The sequence below is a fragment of the Uranotaenia lowii genome, chromosome 3 (assembly GCF_029784155.1).
Source record: "Uranotaenia lowii strain MFRU-FL chromosome 3, ASM2978415v1, whole genome shotgun sequence".
NCBI lineage: Eukaryota > Metazoa > Arthropoda > Insecta > Diptera > Culicidae > Uranotaenia > Uranotaenia lowii.
This window is the reverse complement of record NC_073693.1, coordinates 230,419,535-230,441,995: the sequence shown is the minus strand read 5'-3', so window position 1 is coordinate 230,441,995 and position 22,461 is coordinate 230,419,535. Positions and strand designations below refer to the sequence as shown.

Sequence of the window (22,461 nt, the reverse complement as noted above, 5' to 3'; positions counted from 1 at the left end):
TAATCACGAAAGAATTTCCTAGGTCAAAAGAGTCCTCCTCAAACCGTTCATCTCGTTAAAGATGGTATTAGATGAGCGGTTTTTCGATCTCTCACATCTTTTATTTTCATTCACGTCACGGTGGAAATTCTGCCAGATTCACACCGATTTTTCCTGTTCTGTTCACTCAACTGTTTCTCGTCCTTTTTATTCCTTTTTGCTATCGTTTCAGACACTTGGATCAGAACAAATTAAAATCCCTTCCGGATATTTTCTTCCCATCGGGAACTTGGCTGCGCATTTTGTAAGTATATATGAATGTCAGGAGAAAACGACAACGGCAAGCGACTGTGAAAAACCGCAATCCTATTCTGTGTAGTCCTGTCCATTACAGGCGGTCGACATGTGTGGGTTATTTCGAACCCTTTGTAGTAACACATTTTATTAAAAGCGGGGGAGTCTAATTTAACTCAATGAGTTTGGGGGAGAGCAAATCAACAGCATTACTTCAAGCTTTCAACTGAACCGATTATCAAAAAACTCAAAGCTTCAAATTTACCCAAAAATGTTGCCACTATCCTTACAAATATTTTTTGAACTCAAGGGAACCTTAAAAAGAAAATCGATAACCCTTTGAATGAGTTACAGCAAATTTGAAACAAGAACTTTTCCAAAGCAAATGTTTTAGTTTCTCTTCTTCCTTATCAACTAGGAGAAGAACATATATGCCTGTTAAAATCACTATCTGTGGAAAGGGAGCACAATAAAGTTCACCATAAACATTGAATAGCCTCGAATTACTATGTTTACCTCAGGTGTAGGGATTCTCAATCTCCTGCAAGTTCTTTCTCGGAAAGCAAACAAAACTTGATTCGACAGGTAATAAACTTTTAATGCAGGATGACTTTAAGGCTCGAGATACACGTAAAATTTTACATGTCCGTACATTAGGAAGGCTACCATGCTTGTAATATAGCTGTTTTCAATCATCACACTTTTTTTTTATCAATTAATATCATCCTAAGGCGTTTATTTTAAATTAATTTAATTTCGCAGCGTGTGCCTAATCCATCTCCACTTACGTTCCGGAATCTCGATTTCTAGCGCCTTTTGATGACATTGGCGATGTAGTTACACGTTTGAGATCCAGTTGTCAGGCCACTAAGCGTGGATGATGTTCCGCAGGCAGCGATTCACAAAAACTTTCAGTTTACGCGTCGTCACTGCATATGTGCACCAAGTTTCGCTCCCGTGCAAAAATACGGATTTGACGTTTGAGTTGAAGATTTGAAGTTGGATTTTAGTTCGGCGTGAGCACCAGATATTTCGGAGACTCGCAAACGCAAATTGGACTTTTCTGATCCGGGTGTCGATGTCTTTCTTGGTACCACCATCAGGCGTAATTTGGCTCCCGAGATACTGGAAGCACTCCACTTTCTCAACAACAATATCGTTTCCAGGTCAAGGTCGTCCAGCTGCTCCATTGTCGGAGGATTCCACAGCAATCCTCTGTTTGAACTACAGTCAATCCATCCAGTCAAGATCTCATCCATTACGATGAAAAAAAACAGCGGTGATAAAATACATCCTTGTTTCACTCCAGCAGTTACCGGGATAGGTTCGGACAAGACACTTTCATGCAAGACTTTGCACGAAAATGCCTCGTACTGTGTTTCGATGAGATGGACTAGTTTCTCTGGGATTTCTCGTCGTCTAAGAGCAGCCCAGATGTTTTCGTGGTTCAGTCAGTCAAATGCTTTTTCGAAATCAACAAACACCAGCAGAGAGGGTCCAGGAATTCGTTGATTTGTTCTAGTATTATTCGTAGCGTTGTGATGTGGTCCACACATGATCGTCCGGATCGGAATCCAGCTTGTTGCCGTCGGAGTGTAGCGTCGATTTTCTCCTGGATCCTGTTCAGGATCACTTTGCAGAGTACTTTGAGAGTTGTACAGATCAAAGTTATGCCTCGCCAGTTACCGCACTCTGTCAGGTCTCCTTTCTTCGGGACCTTTACGCCGGGAGTGTTGCAGTATCCCAGATCTCAGCGAAAAGACGGTGCAAAATTTGTGCTGACAGGGCAGGGTCGGCTTTAAGCATTTCAGCAGTGATGCAATCGATCCCAGGTGCTTTGTTGGATTTCATGTTTTTGATTGCCTCTTCTATTTCAGTCAGCGAGGACGCTTCCGTGTTGACGCCATTTTTGTGGCTTACTGTTGGCCATCGCTATTCGTGACTTGGAAGAGTTGTTCGAAGTGCTCAGTTCATCGTTTGAGCTGATCTGTTCGATCGGTCAATAACTGACCTGCTCGGCCTTTCAGCGGCATTCTAGCATTAGTCCTTGCACCATTAATTCGGCGAGATATATCATATAGTAATCAGATATCTCCAATGGCGGCGACTTTCTCCCTCTTTGGCTAGAAAGTTTGTCCAGGCTCTCTTGTCTCGTCTACAAGCTCGTTTAACTGCCTTTTTAAGCTCCGCATATCGCAAGCGGGCGGCTGCTTTGGCTGACCCGGTACATGCCTGCTCAATTCCAACTTTCGCCTTTCTCCGATCATCGACCATCCTCCATCCGACATCCATTCACTTCGTCTTCCACAAACTTTACCGAGAGTTCCATGGCTCGCCGTGATAAAGGCATTCATGATTCCACACCACTGTTCTTCGACTGTTCCGTCTGTCGGCAATTACGTGGCTCGGGATTCTAGCTGTTCAACATATGCCCTTTTCACCTCTGGATTCTTCAACCGGCGAACGTCATTTCGACACCCGACTTTTCCTCGCGCTGCTGTACACGCGCAACTCTCAGTCGTATTTCGCCAAGGACGAGGTGATGGCCAGATGCACTGTCTGCGCTTCGTTTGTTGCGGACATCAAGAAGGCACCTAATCCATTATCGGCTGATGCAGATGTGGTCAATTTGATTTTCTGTTCGGCCATTTCGGGATACCCAAGTGACCTTATGTGCTGTTCAATGAGGGAAGAGCGATCCACCGATCACCATTATGTTGTTGCCACAAAATTCTACAAACAGCTCTCCGTTTTCGCTCATCTGTCCTAGGCCACGGCGCCCCATGATGCGCTCAAAGTCCTGAACATCGGAACCAATCTTTGCGTTAAAGTCGCCCAAATGGATTTGAATGTCATTCTTCGGAGTTGTTAGCCTAAGGTTGTCAGCAGATGGTGCTGCTATCTTGGACTTAGCTGGCGGGAGCCGTATTTCATAAAATTCAGCCGCTTGCTGCGAAACAGACGCTGATTGAGCCGCCGCTGACCTGCGACCAAAGCATCCACTGGGGTTGGGTAACCGAACCAGGAACCATTGAGAGGTCATCGAGGCAAGAACCAGAGCCATATGGAGGTCGTTGAGCCGGAACAACTGGAAAGTCGGCGACCCGTATCCCGTGTAAGGAACCAACAAAGTCGTCGGACCGGAGCCATTAGGAAGTAGTCGGACCGGTGCCATGGAAGGTCGCTGGACAACGAAGCAGTCGTCGGACAAGATTCACTGGTAGGTCGTCGTACCGAAAGCCATGGAAGGTTGGCGGGCCGGTAGCGTCAAATCAGAAACAAGGTTGCCGAAAAAATCTGACTTTCTGCGATTTTACCCAAAAATTCTGTGATGAATTTCTGTGAAGCTATTTCCTTAAAATTCATATAAAATTCATGATAAATTGAGTCTTTTTCACATTTTATTTGGGCAAAAACAATTACCAATCTTATCATATTGTTCTAATTCAAAGTAAGAAATCTAAATTTGATATTGTCCAAAAAAATTATAATTTCGGAAATCCATTCAAGATTTAAAAATTCTGTGAAATCTGTGAAAATTTCAAAATTCTGTGTTCTGTGAAACAAATGCTGTGATGAAAATTTGCTCAAAATTCTGTGAAATTTCAGATTTTTCTGTGATTTCGGCAACCTTGGTCAGAAACCAGGTGATCGTCGAACCAGGAGTCACTGGTGGACTTGAGATCGAGGTACCATGGAAGGTCGCTAAGCCCGTGGCATGAAAGGTCGTCGGACCGGAAAGCCAAGTGGAGGTCGTCGGACTGGAACCACTGGGAGGCGCAGGCCTCAGGAAAGGCGTCGAGGCGATGGAGAAAGCTTCGAGTCGCAGCAAAGGAATCAAGACTAGAAGTCAGATGGAAGGTCGTCGGGTTGGAGCCAGATGAAGGTCGTCGGATCAGGGATTGTGAAAGATCGTCGCACTAGGAGCCAATTGGAAGGTCGTCGTACCTAGAGATCAGTTGGAGATCGTCGAGCCAGGAATTATGGAAGATCGACGGGCTGGAGCTACTGGTAAATCGCCAAGCCGGAAGCCAGAAGTAAGATCGTCGAGCTGCAACAGGGGCGAGAGCGTGCAATGAAGGCGACGAATGAGGTCCGGTACGTGCGTGAAAGTAGAGCAGCCCCATCTTCAAGAGGAGCCACCGGATGCAGTAAGGAGGCTGCAGTGTGTATGTAGAGGAAGAGTGTTGAGATTTGTCTCGATGAAACGAATAACAACATACCTACACATAATTAACAAACAAACAAATTACTGTAGCTATAGTTCCCTATGAATAAACCAAGGGAACAAGCAAGTATGAATAGAACGTAAAGTTAGAAAATAAAGTATTCTAAGTTCTAACACAAACCAGAACAAATCTCTCTTTTCCACTTCCCAAGTGCTGCACAACACATTCGTGTACGGTTAGCTTCGTTCTTTTGTTTCGTCGTTGTGGTTATATTCCTGCGATCCATGGAAAACTTCAATGTAGAATTGCTCTCTTCGTTTTGTGCGCATTGACGTAATGATTGAAACGAAGATAAAATCAATTATCACATAACAAGTTAAACTCATGAGAAACCAGCCAAATGATTCTTTTCGAAGCTAGTTTACGAGTCTCTGATTGGAAGACTTCTTTTTGTGTTACCTCGTAATGACTATTCACCTTTATGAGAGCTTCTAAACTTTAGCTTCGTTCATAAGCTCGGTCAAAGGTTTAAATTTGATGCCATTTCCCAGCGTGATGCTGGATGTCATGAGGATTTTTTTTGTTTTCAAACCTTCAGACGAAGTTGGAAAGGAGGGTAAGTCTTTACTTCCGTTTTAACACCTTCGTCGCCATGGGACCCATATTCGGGTGACGTATGTATTTCCTGGGAGGCCCCGTCACACCAACAACAGGTAACGCTCTCTTACTCAGATCAGCCGCTCCGTTTAGCTACACGGAAAGATGGAAAAGATCCTTCATGAGCTCAATCTTTAAAAAAGGTGATAAGCAAGAGGTGCGCAATTATCGAGGTGTCACATCGCTAGCTGCCTGCTCGAAGGTCTTAGAGAGAATTGTCAACGATGTTATGTTTTCAGCCTGCCGGAACTAGATTTCGGACAATCAACACGGTTTTTTCCCGAAACGCTCGGTTACGTCAAACCTGGCAGTGTTTACATCATTCTGCATATCCAATATGGGTTGTGGCAAACAATTCGACGCAATTTACACGGACATCACTGCGGCATTTGACTCAGTCAATCACTTAATTTTACTTTTAAAGTTAAAACGCCTGGGATTATCTGAGAGATTAAGCGCCTGGATCAGAAGCTACTTAACTAATCGTCGTCTTGCTGTAAAAATCGGATCTTCTGAATCTCCAGATTTCATTCCGACTTCAGGGGTACCACAAGGAAGTAATTTGGGCCCTTTATTGTTCACCCTGTTCTGTAATGATATTAACATGCTGCTTGTTGGATGCGAAGTACTCATGACGCGGACGATTTGAAAATTTTTTTGGTCGTTAACAGCTTGGCAGATTACAGCGATCTCTCGATACGGTTGTAAATTGGTGTGCTGTTAACCTACTGGCCTTAAGCGTCTCTAAGATCTCTTCAAAGAAACCTGAAGTTTCACTGAGATCCTATATGTGTGTGTTCGTTAAGTGCTGTATCATAACATTTGGACGCAAGAAACTTCCATTTTTGTACGACTACAATATCCAGGGCGAATTTCTACATCGTGTTGATAAAATAAACTTGTTAAACTTGCAAGCGTTTTTCATAGTCTCTAGCACTGCATTCACTATCAACATCCTCACAGTCTGCAGGAGGTAATTGGTTACAACTTAACTACAACCTAACACTAACTTTTTTTTGTAGTCCCTGAGGATTTTTATCCCTTAGATACAACAAATTTGTTTCCTCCAGGACGATTTCTTCAGCCTCAGCCTTTCGTACCAGCTCCGACTGCCCCTCGATGGTATGCTGAAGAAGAACCATCTATTTTGGCATCAGATCTTGATATGCGCATGCCTATCGAATTGCTCTGTAAATCTACTGCATTTTGTAGAATACGATGGCGCCTTCTACAGGCCAAATTTTTTTTTTTGCCACAAACATCTTCCCACGAGTGTCATCTAATTTTACTGTTGAGAATCGCAAAAGTTTTCAGTGGATCCAGCCCCTAAGCAAAAAATCTCGTCAGTTTCTTTCCTCAAATAATTCGAAACTTTATTTTGTAGTGAAGTACTCTTCTAATAAAACCCAGTTCTCATGAGTTCTAGAAATAGAAATCATTTATTCCACTACCAAGCACACTTGTGGCAACTTTGCTTACGTACGTACGTACGTAGGGGGGATGTTCCTAATTTGGCGCTGAGAAGGGCTCTCCTTGGGAATTAGAGACTTCGAGAATCCCTCGAAGTCCCGAGAGATAGGCCTCATTTACGATTATGGTTCTTACCTGAACCAGAGGCCGAAGTCTTTTACGGTAAAACGTAGACTACTGTCAGGTAATCTAGGCCGAATCGTTCGACGGGATTCCTCAACAAAAAACGGGATGACACAAGAACAAAACACGCTGGTTTTAAAAAATTTCTTGGCTGTTGGGGAACACACCTGACTCGCACAAACGCCGGAAGAAAAAAGCACAGAGTCAAAGACTCTTTTTGGCGCGTTCCTTCACTCCTTTCTCCACCTTCTTCATTCAAAATACTTTAGGCGAGTTATTGCACCTTGCAAGCAACCTACATGCATTCGACCTTGCAACCAGTCTTGGTTGCAGACTTGTTGACGAAGATGCCACACGTCCAACTTAAAACTAACAATAATTGTATTTGTTAAAACCTATCTTCTTAACATTTATTTTAAATTTTCCTAACCCTAACTAAATTAACAATGGGAAAAACAACAGTTCGAAACAACAATTAAAACAAAATGGTAAAATTTTGTCTGTGGTAAAATCATCTAAGGACCTTGTAACGACGGTTGCACATTGGAAAAGTGAATCGACATCCACTACTTTCTTCAAAACTAGCGTAATGGAATATTTTGTAGGATTTTAATAATCCTTATTTCTCTCATCTGCCAAAAACGTTACAAAAGTTATAAAAATGTGAGTTTTGAGATTTTTCTTTTTAAAATATTAAAAAAAACAGACCCATATGCGAAATCAGGAACAAATTGTGTAGTATTGAGTTCGTGGATATATTTTTCCTCATATTCGTTAACATTAGAAACTCCCATAGGTTAACATTAGGAACAATTAGTGCCAAATTAGGAACATCGACACACTTTAAAAACATGTTTTTTTTTGTAAATTAATGCTTGAAATGATTTTTTCAAATTTATATCAAATCTAAAAACCTCTGACAAAATATCGCGAAATTGGACTCACCCACCCTACAAAGATTTTAATGAAAGGAAAAAGTCCCAGGTTTATAATGCTGCAAAAATAAGCAATGCTTCTTCTAGAGGAATACAGATTTTTATTTTTAAAAGTCTCGTTGAATTCTGTGGAAGTCCTGAAATAGGCAATATGTCAGTAAGAAAACTAAAAAAAAAAAAATCTCAAAAATAATGTGTTTGTTTCTCAGTCTGTCTTGTCAGTTGTACAATTTCCATCTGCAAAATTTAACCCTGTGTTGTACTTATCTTGAATTTTATATTGCAGAATATTGAGTGGTAACCAAATCACTAAATTGAGTTTCGAAAACTTCCACAACCTGTACTACCTCATTGAATTGTAAGATATACTTCTAAACTCAAAAATACATAATTTATGCAAGTTTGTTGTGCAACTATTGATTTAATGTAAACTTTTTTTATTTCGCAGAGATTTAAGAGATAACTTTATCGAGGCATTGGATGAATCAGTGTTTAAACAGCTCCACAGTTTGGAAATTTTGTAAGTTCAATATATTTTTCCACTTACTGAGTATGTTTTCTGAAGAATAGAAATTTGGTTTTCCAATATGGTCTTTCAGATATTTAAACCACAACCGGCTCACCGAGTTGGCGGTGGGAATGTTTCCACGACTGATGGCCCTGAAAACGCTGTCTCTGGCGCAGAACCGCATCCACTCAATCGTTCCGGGTGCTCTGGATCTACCATCGCTGGAGCATCTGTACCTATCGGAGAATCGCCTGCCATTCACAGCCAATAACACCTACCGTAACTTACCGAATTTACTAGGATTGTAAGTTGGGACTGTTTATTTTATATTGAATTTAACTTCTAATAATTTATTTGTGTTTAGATTTTTAAACGACAACGAAATAAACTATTTTGAGCTAGGATCATTCACCGGAATCAATAATCTCACCACCATGTAAGTACCTGTAAGCTCATGATTCATCTTTAACCATTATTCTAACAAGCCGGCTCATCAATTATGCTGGATTATGGCACAAATCCTCCCATTTGATTTTCGCAAAACAATTGCAAATCCCGAACGTCTAATTAACAGAATAAACACTCAGTCTCATGTTGGCCTATTTTCCACACAGGAACTTAAAGGGAAATAAATTCACTCGGATCGACCGACGGGTGCTGGAAAATCTCACCAGTTTGAATTACATGTAAGTAAAGCTAACGTTTATCCAGTTCCAGCTCATGACTAGAAGCTATGGTATGTATGTTTCGATTGGCGACGTCAGAATTCGCATAAACACGTATCTACCGTCTGCTGGAATATCCGCAAAACCACCCACAATGTCAGTAAAAATCACTCCCACATATCACCGGGTCCAGGTTCCCTTGGCAGTCTGGCTGGCTACCTTGGCTGATCGGGGGCCACATGCCGGAACATGTGTTGGAAACCGTAAACAAACCTAATTTGTTGTACCAAACCTCATTTTGGGGCTGACTCATGGGTGGTGGGAAACCTGACCCAGTTTGATTGCAATCAATGACTGCGACTGCAAATTAAGGTAAAGTGAAACCGAGAAACGACTTCAGTAATTTGTAGTTTTGTATTAAATTTCCTTTGTGTAGGATTTAAGATAGCATAAGCAACGGCTTTAAGCCTGAAAATCAATTTTATAACCTTTTTTTTCCAATCAGTTCGGTTCCCGAAAAGCGGAAGTGATTTTTCCGACGCAGCTTCTTTAGCAACCACCAACAATCTGGCATGACATTTTGCGGTTTAGGATTTCTACCTCAATTTTACAGCGTGCTCAACCACATGTTTGAAAGTTGAAATTTTGCGTTGACATAATTCGTGTTTTCGTTTTTTGGCAGACATTTTTCCGAGTTCCACCACTGCAAGGCGGCGCTTCATGTGCGAGTTTGCGAACCCCGGGGTGACGGAATCAGTAGCAAGAGCCACCTGTTGGATAATCCAGTGCTAAGAACCAGGTAAGGCAATAGGGGTTTTTGTTTCGGTTCAAATAATTTGCTTGCTTTCGAGAATATATGGGACAGGAAATTTGCTGGTTGAATATGCTTTGAGCAGAAAATATGTTTATGTTGTTCTCTTTGAAGAGGGATGAAAATGTTATCACACGCTGGGGGAATAATAAATGGTGGCTCCAGAGAGCTATCCAGAAAACAAAAGACTGGCACTATTATTTTATTAGGGCTCCTTGCTGTTTTGTGAAATCTCTTATTGTAGAAGATGAAGATTAAATCAAACTACGTAGAACAATGCTTATAGATGGTTTTCGTTGAATTTTATGCTGATATTTTATAAATTATGATGACATTTTGTTTCCTCCTTGATCGGTATCATTCATATAAATATGAAGAAGATATTCTAATGCATCCTTTCAATATTTAAACATGGGAATTGTTCTCTAAAAAATGCCTATTTTTGCTTCGTAAATACCTTTTGAATTCCTGGATGTAAATTGATAAATTTGCCAATGAAACTCCCTTGTGATGTCATGTTCAAATGAGAAAAAAATTGTCATAATCTGTTTAGTGTTTTTGAGATAGCGTTCAATGAAGAAATCCATCGATCAACGTGTTTAGGCGCGATCGTAAAAATCAGGAAAATTTACATAAGGAGATCCCAAATTAGTTTGGAAACTTTGGAATCAACGATTTGACCGAATTTCACTTTCTAAGGTACTAAAGGTGAGATAAAATATGTTTAAATTTTTGGTAATTGATTGGCCGCACGCGTCTGTTCCCCAGGTCAGGGGCGGCGTGCAACAACAACCGAGCGTCTGTTCTCCAGGTCAGGGGCGGCTCAAACAGCGTCTGTCTTGCAGCAAGCGGCTGAATTTATGAAATGCGGCTCTCGCCAGCTAAGTCCAATATGGCAGCCCCATCGCGGGATAGGGACTTTAGGCTAACAACCTACTGCTCCCGATTTGAAATTGTTACGGAATCCGAAAGAAATGATCGACCTGGAACTTTGGCGACGACTTTTAGCATGAAAACACGGACACGAATTGGAACTTGGAATGTTTTAACCCTTGCCCAACAAGGCAAACTGGAACAACTTGCTAGAGAGGCTAGCCGCCTCAAGCTTGAAATTCTGGGACTGAGCGAAGTCCGTTGGCCTAATAATAGAGAACACAAGACACAATCCGGGCAAGTCCTGCTTTACTCTGGCATACGAGGAGAACATGCTACTCGGGAACGAGGAGTTGGTTTCCTGTTAAGCCCGCAGGCCTACGCGGCCCTCATTAGATGGGAACCGATAAACGAAAGAATAATCGTAGTCAGATTTAGAACACGGGTTAGAAACCTTACAATGGTCCAGTGTTATGCGCCAACTGACGTTGCTGACTTGCAGGAGAAAGAGCAGTTTTACAGTCAACTGAACAGCGTGGTTGAGAGAATTCCGAAGGGTGACATTCAAATCCATTTGGGCGACTTCAACGCAAAGATTGGCTCCGACAATCAGGACCTTGAGCGCATCATGGGGCGCCATGGCCTAGGACAGATGAGCGAAAACGGAGAGCTGTTTGTAGAATTTTGTGGCAACAACAACATGGTGATCGGTGGATCGCTCTTCCCCCATCGACCAGCACATAAGGTCACTTGGGTATCCCGAGATGGCCGAACAGAAAATCAAATTGACCACATCTGCATCAGCCGAAAATGGAGAAGGAGTCTTCTTGATGTCCGCAACAAGCGAAGCGCAGAAATTGCATCTGACCATCACCTCGTCCTTGGCGAGATACGACTGAGAGTTGCGCGTGTCCAACGGCGCGAGGAGAAAGTCGGTTGTCGATACGACGTCCGCCGGTTGGAGAATCCAGAGGTGAAAAGGGCATACGTTGAACAGCTAGAATCCCGAGCCTCGGAGCTGCCGACAGACGGAACAGTCGAAGAACAGTGGTGTGGAATCAAGAATGCCTTTATCACGACGAGCCATGGTACTCTCGGTAAAGTTTGTGGAAGAAGGAGTGAATGGATGTCGGATGAAACTTGGAGGATGGTCGATGATCGGAGAAAGGCGAAAGTCGGAATTGAGCAGGCATGTACCAGGTCAGCCAAAGCAGCCGCCCGCTTACGATATGCGGAGCTGGAAAAGGCAGTTAAACGAGCTTGTAGACGAGACAAGAGAGCCTGGACAAACTCCCTAGCCGAAGAGGGAGAAAGAGCCGCCGCCAATGGAGATATCCGATTACTTTATGACATTTCTCGCCGCCTCAGTGGTGCAAGGACTAATGCAAGAATGCCGCTAAAAGACCGAGCAGGTCAGTTATTGACCGATCGAACAGATCAGCTCAAACGATGGACTGAGCACTTCGAACAACTCTTCCGAGTCACGAATAGCGATGGCCAACAGAATCTGCAGCTCGAAGCGCCAACAGTAAGCCGCATAAATGGCGTCAACTCGGAAGCGCCTTCGCTGGCTGAAATAGAAGCGGCAATCAAATACATGAAATCCAACAAAGCACCTGGGATCGATTGTATCCCTGCTGAAATGCTGAAAGCCGACCCTGCCCTATCAGCACAAATGTTGCACCGTCTTTTCGCTGACATCTGGGATACTGCAACATTCCCGGCCGACTGGATGCAGGGTATCCTCGTAAAGGTCCCGAAGAAAGGAGACCTGACAGAGTGCGGTAACTGGCGATGCATAACGTTCATCTGTACAACCCTCAAAGTACTCTGCAAAGTGATTCTTAACAGGATCCATTAGAAAATCGACGCTACACTCCGACGGCAACAAGCTGGATTCCGATCCGGACGATCATGTGTGGACCACATCACAACGCTACGAATCATACTGGAACAAATCAACGAATTCCAGGACTCTCTTCTGCTGGTGTTCGTTGATTTCGAAAAAGCATTCAACCGACTTAACCATGAAAACATCTGGGCGGCTCTAAGGCGACGAGGGGTCCCAGAGAAACTAGTCCATCTCATCGAAGCACAGTATGAGGCATTTTCGTGCAAGGTCTTGCACGACGGTGTCTTGTCCGAACCAATTTCGGTAACTGCTGGAGTGAGACAAGGATGTATTCTATCACCGCTACTTTTTCTAATCGTAATGGATGAGATTCTGATTAAATCGATTGACTGTGCACCGAACCGAGGATTGCCGTGGAATCCTTCAACAATGGAGCATCTGAACGACCTTGACCTGGCTGACGATATTGTTTTGCTCGCCCAAACTCAACCAGATATGCAGAGCAAACTCGACGACCTCACCGAAAGTTCCAAGGCAGCAGGTCTCAAAGTCAATGTCGGAAAGACCAAGTCGATGGAGATCAACACAGGAAATCCCTCCAGTTTCATGGTAGCTGGGCAACAAGTTGAGAAAGTGGAGTGCTTCCAGTATCTTGGTAGCCAGATAACGCCTGATGGTGGTACCAGAAAAGACATCGAAACACGGATCAGAAAGGCCCGATTTGCGTTTGCGAGTCTCCGAAACATCTGGCGGTCACGCCAGATCTCTCTACGAACAAAAATCCGAATCTTCAACTCAAACGTCAAATCCGTATTGCTGTACGGGTGCGAAACTTGGTGCACATATGCGGTGACGACGCGAAAACTGCAAGTATTTGTAAACCGCTGCCTGCGGAATATCATCCGCGCTTGGTGGCCTGGCAACTGGATCTCGAATGAGGAACTACATCGCCGGTGTCATCAAAAGGCGCTAGAAATCGAGATTCGGGAACGTAAGTGGAGATGGATTGGGCACACGCTGCGAAGAGATGAAAACGAGATTTGCAGAGAGGCGCTAGATTGGAATCCAGAAGGTCATCGAAGAAGAGGCAGACCCAGAAATTCGTGGCGGCGAAGCCTAGCCACTGAAATCCGAACTGTCGACGAGAATCTTGACTGGGACCAGGTGAAGACGCTGGCTCCGGATCGTCAACAGTGGAGGTCTTTTACCACGGCCCTATGCACCGGAGGATCGGCGCGGGATCATTAAGTAAGTAAGTAAGTAATTGATTATTATTGTTTTTCGCAGGTTTTTCTGCATGACTATTTTAAATATCAAAATGCATATATTTTGACATTGTAAAAACTTTTTCATAATTTGTAGATTTAACAAATCGTATTTTAAATTTCTAAGAAAGCTAAAGTTAGAAGCTGAATTTAGGTGTAAGAATAGTCTCAGACAAAGGAAATTGATTAAAATTTCTTAAAACAACTACCTTTGATTGATCTTTAAAAAATTTGTGTTCCATGTTTTGCAAATCTAAAGAATCCAAAATGTCACAGTTCGTCAACTTTACCATTCACTTTTAAAAATTTTTCCTTTGGGACTGAAACAGCTTTGGCGGTTTATTCATTAAAAAGTAACTGGTTTACACCACTTTTGTACACTTTTTGTGACCATGACATTAACCTATTTGAGACGGAGGCCTTTTCACGACATTCGAACTCATAGTACTTTAATCTTAAATAACTTTTATGCCGCTTGATTTTCATCAAAACAATATCTTAATTCATAAGAATTTTATTTTTTCCGAGCAATAGTAAACTCACAATGAATGATTGTTCTGACAAAGATACAAAAATTCCATCGCACACGCGGTGTGCTATCGGTCTCGATCGGGTTAAGAAATTTAAAGAAAAACTTCCATATGTGCAACAGACAGATTCTAACTTCACCCTTCTCCCTTCACCCTCTTAAGTTCGAGCACTTACTTACTGACTTACAGCCTTTATCTGGAAGCACGTTTTTTCAAAAAAAAATCATCGAGTGTGAATAATTTTAAAACAAATGATTGCAGTTAAAAATTGTTCAGGAATCATATTTGAGTCACGTTACGAGCTTCCCAAAACTCTACATTTTGTAGAAATCGGTTGAGAAACAAGAGAGTGTTAGCGGAAAATTTGTTTTTGATAATTTGACTCCCTGACGGTATAAATAGTTACATGTACATTTTTCGAAATTTACAAACTTAAAAAAAATTCTTATTACAAAATACCTCCATTTTGTAAATAAAAATAGTCATGAAGATAAATTTGCGAAAAAACAATTAAAAGAGGAGTTATAGTCATTTAATGATATAAAAATGTCATTTGACTTCCTCCGGTACGTTTGATGTTAAGATCTGCTTATTATTAATAAAAAAATAATTTTGAGTGAGGTTTTAAATTCAATTTGACCTCAAAAGGCTTCAAATTGTTACTTACACCTGACTTAGCCCTGGCTCTTAAGCCGTAGAGTAGCGGTCCAAGAACCCTTGGGTCACTGACCAATGTCGTAAGAGGCGACCAAATCCAGCAATCCAGAATTGAGATTCGTAAAATCACGACAATGGTGTGGTTGGTAGGATAAGCACAAATAGCGCAGATATTTTTGTTTGTTTTGATTTGGCCTTCCGGTGAAATAAGATAGAATTGGCGTTAGAAGCACAGTTATTTAAGGCTGCTGCTGCTGATTGTTTTGATTTGGCCTTCCGGTGGAATAAGACGGTTTGGCGTTAGAAGCGCAGATATTTAAGGCTGCTGCTGCTGATTGTTTTGATTTGGCCTTTCGGTGGAATAAGACAGAATTGGCGTTAGAAACGCAGATATTTAAGGCTGCTGCTGCTGCTGATTGTTTGGCCTTCCGGTGGAATAAAACGGAATTGTTCTGTTATGTTTGTTATGATTAGGCTATTTTGATTCTGCCTTCCAGTGAAAATAGACGGCATAGGCTAAGGAAGTGTAGATTTTTAAGGCTGCTGCTTGTTTGTTTTGATTTGACCCTGTGGAAAAAGACGGAATGGATTTTGAAGCGCAGATTTTCAGGCAGCTTGTCTGCTTCAATTTAGCCTTCCGGTGAAACAAAACGGAGATGAGTAAAGAAGTACAGATTTTTAAGGCTGTCGTTGCTGATTGTTTGTTTAGATTTGGCCTTCTGTTGAAAAAAAAAGAATTGACTTAAGAAGCACAGATTTTTAAGGCTGCTGCTTCTGATTTTTTATTTTGATTTGGATTTTTAAGGCTACTGCTGCTGATTGTTTGTTTTAAATAAGCCTTCTGGTTGGGTAGGCTGTTTCTATGAATACTATCATATTATTCCGGCTCTGGTAAACACATACAGAGTGACAAGAAAAGCACAGTTTGAGAAAGCTGATTGTTCCGGCTCTAGTAAATAAAAGCAGAGTGACAGGAAACGCACAAAGTGGAAAGGCTTTTGTGAATAATTTTTTTTTTGGGATGGGATGAATATGCAGAAATAAAAATTAAGATTTGAAAAGCTTTTGCAGAGAATGAAATGTAGGGTTGAGATGAGGAATATTTGGGGTATAGAATTTTGTATTTCAGAAAAACAATATTTTAGAAATTAAAGATTCTATTGAGAATAGAGTTGAGAGAATGTAGAGGTTAGATGAAGGATAAGCAGAAATTAAATAAAATTTGTAGGATGGAGAATAAATTTGTGGAATATGAAATTAAAAATTTAGGATATTTGGTAAATAAAATTTTGTTCTAAGGAGGAAAAAACAAAAAAACGACGCGTAAAAAGTTTTTATTGAGAATAGTGGTGAGAAGGAATGAAGGGATGAGATATGCAGAAAATAAATCAAATTTAATTAAATAAAAATAAAATAATAGTTGTATTCGGCAACACTGAAGATAAATAAAACTAAATTAAATTTCTATGGCAACGTCTGCTTTTTTGGCAACACTAGGCAAACAAACATAACAAAGTCAGTCATTGATCCATTCTTGTGAGCGAGAGACGTGAATCTCTGAATTGAGATTCGTAAAATCACGACAGATGGTAGGAGCCTACGCCGATCTCCAGCTAAGCAGTTCGCTGTTCAACTGGTAGAAACTCCAGAAGGCTGCATATCGGAAGAAGGAAGAGAGCCTGTCAGCTCTCCAGAGAAGGAGGAAATGAAGGCTTTGACTAGCTTGGTTTTGAGCAAGCAAAACATTGATAAGGAGGCAACGACCAAGCTTGTAAAGGCTATGGCTCTTTTTACAGAGGCAAACGAAGCAGTCCTAGTGATGACAGCGCTACTAGTAGAACAGAGGCGGAGAAACCCTCTAAGGCGAATGTCACCCAATAAACATCTTGGCTGCTTAAGAACGGCAATTTTCTGAACAAAAGCTGAGCTAAAGCGTCATTGCTGCTTAAGCTTACTGGTTGAATTAAGACAACTGTAACCATGTTTCAGCGTTTAAAGAAGTCTGTGCAGCCAATGGGAGGAGTTGAAAGGTTGCTTCCATAACACTTTTTCAGCCTTTGTTCAACCATTCGCTACCATTGGAATTTGACAGGCTGTCAACTGTGGTAAAACTGCCCTGCATGATGGCGGCTCGATTGTAATGAGAGGGGAATTTTTGTTTTCCTTATTCAATGACATTTTTAATGATTTCAAATTTCAAGAATTGTAGTTCAAACAATGACAAACAAGTTTGTAGAAGATTGTGACGCGATACGAGTTGACTGTGATGAGTTATTTGCAATTGAATGTGTGACTTTTCTCGCATTTCATCGATTTATCGTGAACGGTGTATCGGTGGAATCTTAGTAGGGGAAAACTGTACAACACGCACCAGCGAGGTAAAATGGCCCATGTCATTCTTTCTCAAAAATACATTAAACTATGGCTTCGAATGATGTTTTTCTTCATTTATATTGCAGCAAAAGAGCTTTTTTATCATTTATTAGATGAAACATTCACAAAAACGACTTAAGTTCTTAGAAACAGAAGGATTAATGGAGTCAGCGTGAAAGCTGTTATTTTTCATGGTTAACATTTAAGGTTTTATGGTAAACTGGCCTAGGCAATCTGATGAAACTACAGCTTATCGTTTTTCCACTCGCATGCACTTTTGGAAAACTATGAATATTTTGTTGTATTTTACTAACTTCATACAAAATTTAACTTAAAATAATGCCCAGAAGACCACGTGTTTTAGGTTCAAATTTTGAATGCCGTTAACTTTTGAGAAAACCCAAATATCTAAACAAAATGCCATTCTTTCCCAAATTACGATATCAATGCATAATTATAACAAATTTCGTCCTTGTTCGAGTTAAAAAGGTGCACCAATATTCGACTCGAAAAAATTATCTGCCGCCATGTTTGCGTGATACCAGTCAAAAAATTGAATTTCGTTGCCTACCTGAAGGCGTTTTACTTATAAGGCTATAAAAAAGTGTATTTTGAACAGCGAAATTTTCAATAAGTTCAGCATTGGTAAATGATTTTTTGCCAAAGTATGGTTAGTTTACAAAAATACGATGAACATGTAATTAAAAATTTTATGTTTCAGTCATTAAATTTCTTATAAACATTGTTTCATTCATTACCACTCTTTCGGTATGGTGCGTTCTGTCCACAAGTTTTGGCGTTCTACTCCGCGGTTTGTTTTCTGGCAGTTTAGGCTTTTTACAAAAATATAATAAAAATCGTGCTTTTGTCATATTTTTTTCTTTTTCATAATACGTAAATCTGATCCCTGAATCGTCGGAAACTTTCAATTTGGTTCTTAGAAGATTGATATCGCTGTAAATAGCGATTATGCTTAACTGGTGCGTCTTGTACAGTTCTCCCCTACTAACTGGATCGCATTGTCACAGAATGAAAATAACAGATAGAAAGTTTGTGTCCTCGGCAAATTTGTAGCTTATTTTAAAACAAATTGAAAGAAAGTTTGAAAAACTATGAACTGCTGAATTGTTTTGTGATTAGAAAAAAGAGTTTCGGTTTAAATGATCTTATTTCGAAATTTTTGGCGTTTATATTACATTGGTAATCAATAAAATTCTTTATTCAAATCAAGTGTATTAAACTTATACCCTGAAAGGTTTCAAAAGTGAAGTTTTTGTTTAATCCTGGTGTTCGCGCAAAAACTCAGTTGAAATACCTATTCAGGATCACCACGATCCATCAATTAGCAAGTGTCTCACTCTCTCTCCCAAAAGCAACAGTTTAAACCAGGGATGAGCAACCCGCGGCCCGCGGGCCGCATGTGGCCCGCGAGGCCCTTTTGTGCGGCCCGCGAATCTTTTTTCAAATACAATAAATACCGTCTAGCAGAGCACACGCGCCTTTTGTTCTGTATTTCGTATCGTATAGGAAGAAATAAATTTCTGTTTGTCATCCGTCGCGTTAAAAGTTTGATTTTGTTTGTGCAATTATACGTCTTGTCCAGTAATTTTGTGATATTGATTATTTGCCCCGAGAAATCCCGATAACATCCTTTTCCGGTAAAAACATTGGTCCTTCGAACCGGATGTCGGGACTTTTAAGCCGCCGCGGAATGCAGTGACCTGTGTTGTGTGTCGTGCTTTGTGAGTTGGGACAAAATCTGGACAAGCGGTGTCAGTTCGTTGACCTGTGAGCACGCTGCTGAGTGTGCAGATTTGTGAACAAAACGAACATCGTTCTCCTGTGTGGACGGGTGGCGCGAATAAATTGTTTGGATGCTATCAAAAGTGCGCCGATTGAAATAATCCGCCTCTGGGTGGATTTCAATAAAAAGTGCGATATCCCGTGTATGATTGGCGGTGTCCTTGATCTGTGTGGGGTTTAAAAGTGTCTGTTGCCAAACTGTATGCAACAACATTTTATGTGGAATTTACACCTCCTCGAACGTTAATTTCTGGAGAAAAGTGATTAGAAAAGTGAGCCAAAATTGGCTATAATGAAGCCGTTTTTATCGTTGCTGTAACTGGATGTGTTGCTGTCTTGCCACTACGATCAGCTGTTCACCCGCTCTAACTAAAGATCTATTTGCTTGTGTTTGCTGTTCTTTACGAGCTTCTGGTACTTAGGCCGATCAGTACCAGTGGATGATGGTCGCTCTAGGATAACAGGGAAGTACAATTTTCATTTGGTTTGGTCTGTGGTGATAGAGTTTATTGGATTTACGCTGCTATAAGAACTTAGCGAATTCTCGATTGGGTTGTCGGTTGAGAATATGATTTGAAACCACACACTGGTTTGGTATTTTGGTTTTTTTGAGACATTTTGGCGGATTGAGGTGGAACAGCAGCCGGTCTGATTTTTTTCCTGTCAAGTTGGGTTGCTCGAGACGTGGAGTCGGTAGGATCGGTAGTCACGGTAAGATTAGTGAATAAAAAGTGCTTTCCTTCCCTTGATTGTTAAAATGTCTTGTGACCAACGATTGCTGATAAAGCAGGAGCGCAACCTTCGCAGAACTGTCGACTCGGTGCGTCAGTTTGTGTCTAGAGGAAGTGCAAATAAAGAACTTATATGCGTACGATTGGAACTTTTAGAAAGTGTTTTTGAACAATTTAAAGCAGTGCGAACTAAAATAGAACTTCAAACTGACCACCTGAGTAATTTCACCGGTGAATTCAGTGACAACATAGAATTGGAACAAGCAAGGGAAGACGAGAACGTGGGAATCCTTGTTGAATTTGAAGAAGATTTCTGTACGCTGAAGAGTGAACTTTTGCGTATGTCGTCAGCAGCTCGAGAAGCTTCGAGTGCACCTATACCGGCTAGTCAATCCTCAACTCTGGCTAGAGTGAAATTGCCCGAGATAAAATTACCAGAATTCAGTGGATGTACGAGAGAATGGGTGTCTTTTCGAGACTCATTTAAAAGCCTGATTCATCTAAGCCCCCAGTTAACAGACATGGACAAGTTTACTTACTTGCGTTCCGCCGTGACAGGTGAAGCACTGCAAGTAATAGCTTCGGTGGAAATAACAGCTGTCAACTATGACATTGCTTGGTCGATGTTGGAGAAACGATATGAAAACCGCAAGTTACTCGTGAAATCCTATCTTGATTCCATGTTTTCCATCGAGCCAATGAAAACGGAAAGCTACGAAGTACTGAACACGTTGCTAAATGAGTTCGAACGGAATTTTCAGATGCTTCAAAAAGTAGGCGAGAAACCCCAACAGTGGAGCACTCTCCTAGTTCACATGGTGTGTGCTCGCTTGAACCATTCCACTTTGCGTCAGTGGGAAACACACCATAATTCAAAAAACGTACCGCTGTTTGACGATTTGATGAAGTTCCTCCGCAATCATTGTTCAGTGCTTGAGTTTGTTTCTCACCGTAATCCAGAAGAACAAGAGCCTCATGAAACCTGTGATATACATGTACGTGAAAAGTTCGGCGTTAGCAACGCAGCAGTCCCGTTCATACACCCAAAATTCAGCCTCTGTGCCAATGGCGTGTAGTCAATTACATAGCATCATTGGTACAAGAAGATAACGCGACCGGTGCTGATTCGATTTGCTCCCACTGGCATTAATCTCCCAAGTTAACCGAATTGCGTATGTCTGAAAGAAACAAAATAAAAACGTTTGCACGTCCCTCCCTATCGCATCACAAGACGAAGAAGGATAGAAATAAATACCGGCCAACACCAGGCAGCCAGCGAACCGAGCACTGTGCGTGTGAATGTAGCAAAAGCAACAACAAAAATATCCTTCTAATTCAATCCACTGGCACCGGCAAATCACGGCCAAGCTGTGCGTGTGTATGCAGTAAAAGCAACAAAAAAAACATTCCTTCAATTTACCGGCAAACAACCACGCACCGGCCAAGCTGCCCGGCTTTAGCAGCTGTGTATATGTAGCGTGTGTATGTTATAGCAGGCGGTAAGCAAACACAGTTCTCATTCAATGGGTTTCCCGTTTCCTTCACTCCCGTTCCCTTTCCCGTTTCCATAACAAAACAAGCTGCCCGGCTTTGGCAGCTGTGTATATGTAGCGTGTGTATGTAATAGCAGGCAGTAAGCAAAGCACAGTTCTCATTCAATGGGTTTCCCGTTCCTTCACTCCCGTTCCCTTTCCCGTTTCCATCGAAAGACAAAGGAATGCATTGAAAGAAGGCCAAACGCCGGGAAGCCGCCGTTGTGCGTTTTTTTCGATTGATCGGTGACAGAAAGCCTATGACAAATATCCCTCGTCCTGTATGAAGCTTGAATAGTACACTGGTTAAAATGCCGGTCTGGCAAGACGCTATGATTGGTAATTTGAGTTCGATTCTCACTACGGCGCTGTGGTTTTAATTTTTATTTTTATTTTTTTGTTTCTGGGATGAATTATCCAATAGGAATAGGTTTTTCTTGTTTCGCTTGAATGTAGTGGTCATCATTTTGGTTGGGAGCCGAGTCCTTATGCCAGTTACGGTTTTTCAAACATACCGTCTTCGGCACAGTGCACATTTCAGCACATTATCGGCACAGAGATATGCTAAATAGGCATTGGATTTTTGCAACCTCTTCTATGGGTGTAGTGAAGTGTCCCTTTTGTAACGATGTCTTCCATGCAGCCTTCCAGTGCTTGAAGTTTTTAAAACAAACCGTCGGCGAGAGATATAAAACTGTGAGGCGAGCCAAGTTGTGTTTTAACTGTTTGTCGTCGCGGCATTTTGCTCGTTCTTGTTCGAGAGGATCCTGCCACCATTGTGGAATGCGTCACCATTCACTACTACATCCGTCCTCCGTCTCACAGCAACCAAATCACCCTTCGTCTCCAGTGTCTCAGCCTCATTCTCGAATCTCGTCGCCACGTTCCGTATCACCACGATCTAACCAGTCAAAATCATACCAACTTCCCGACGCCCAACCTTCCACCTCGTTTCCCGTAACATATTCGCCTACACAATCACCTCTCACCACAGACCCACAAAATACCAATGTACTTCCCAACCCAACAACAAAACTGCAACAGCTTGTCGATAATTTGAATACTAGAGCAAATCCATTCGACAGGGCAAAACGATTGAGCAAACAGGAGAACGCAGCAGCAGAAGGTTGTTTTGATTTGAGTAGAATCAATTCGAATTCATCCAAAACTCTGTCTGCATCATCGGATTACTCCAAGAGCGTTCATCCTGTTCAAAATAAGAAGTCAGAAATGT

The 22,461-nt window shown here is 41.6% G+C and overlaps 1 protein-coding gene across 1 annotated transcript in view; it reads left to right on the top strand.

Moving 5' to 3' along the window:
- LOC129758808 (relaxin receptor 2) overlaps positions 1-22,461 on the top strand; it is a 448,038-nt gene that overhangs the window by 42,592 nt on the left and 382,985 nt on the right. The window contains exons 6-12 of the mRNA XM_055756440.1: positions 212-283; positions 7,914-7,985; positions 8,076-8,147; positions 8,227-8,439; positions 8,500-8,571; positions 8,750-8,821; positions 9,483-9,599. Coding sequence (XP_055612415.1) covers positions 212-283; positions 7,914-7,985; positions 8,076-8,147; positions 8,227-8,439; positions 8,500-8,571; positions 8,750-8,821; positions 9,483-9,599 — 690 coding nt within the window. The remainder of the gene's footprint in view (positions 1-211; positions 284-7,913; positions 7,986-8,075; positions 8,148-8,226; positions 8,440-8,499; positions 8,572-8,749; positions 8,822-9,482; positions 9,600-22,461) is intronic.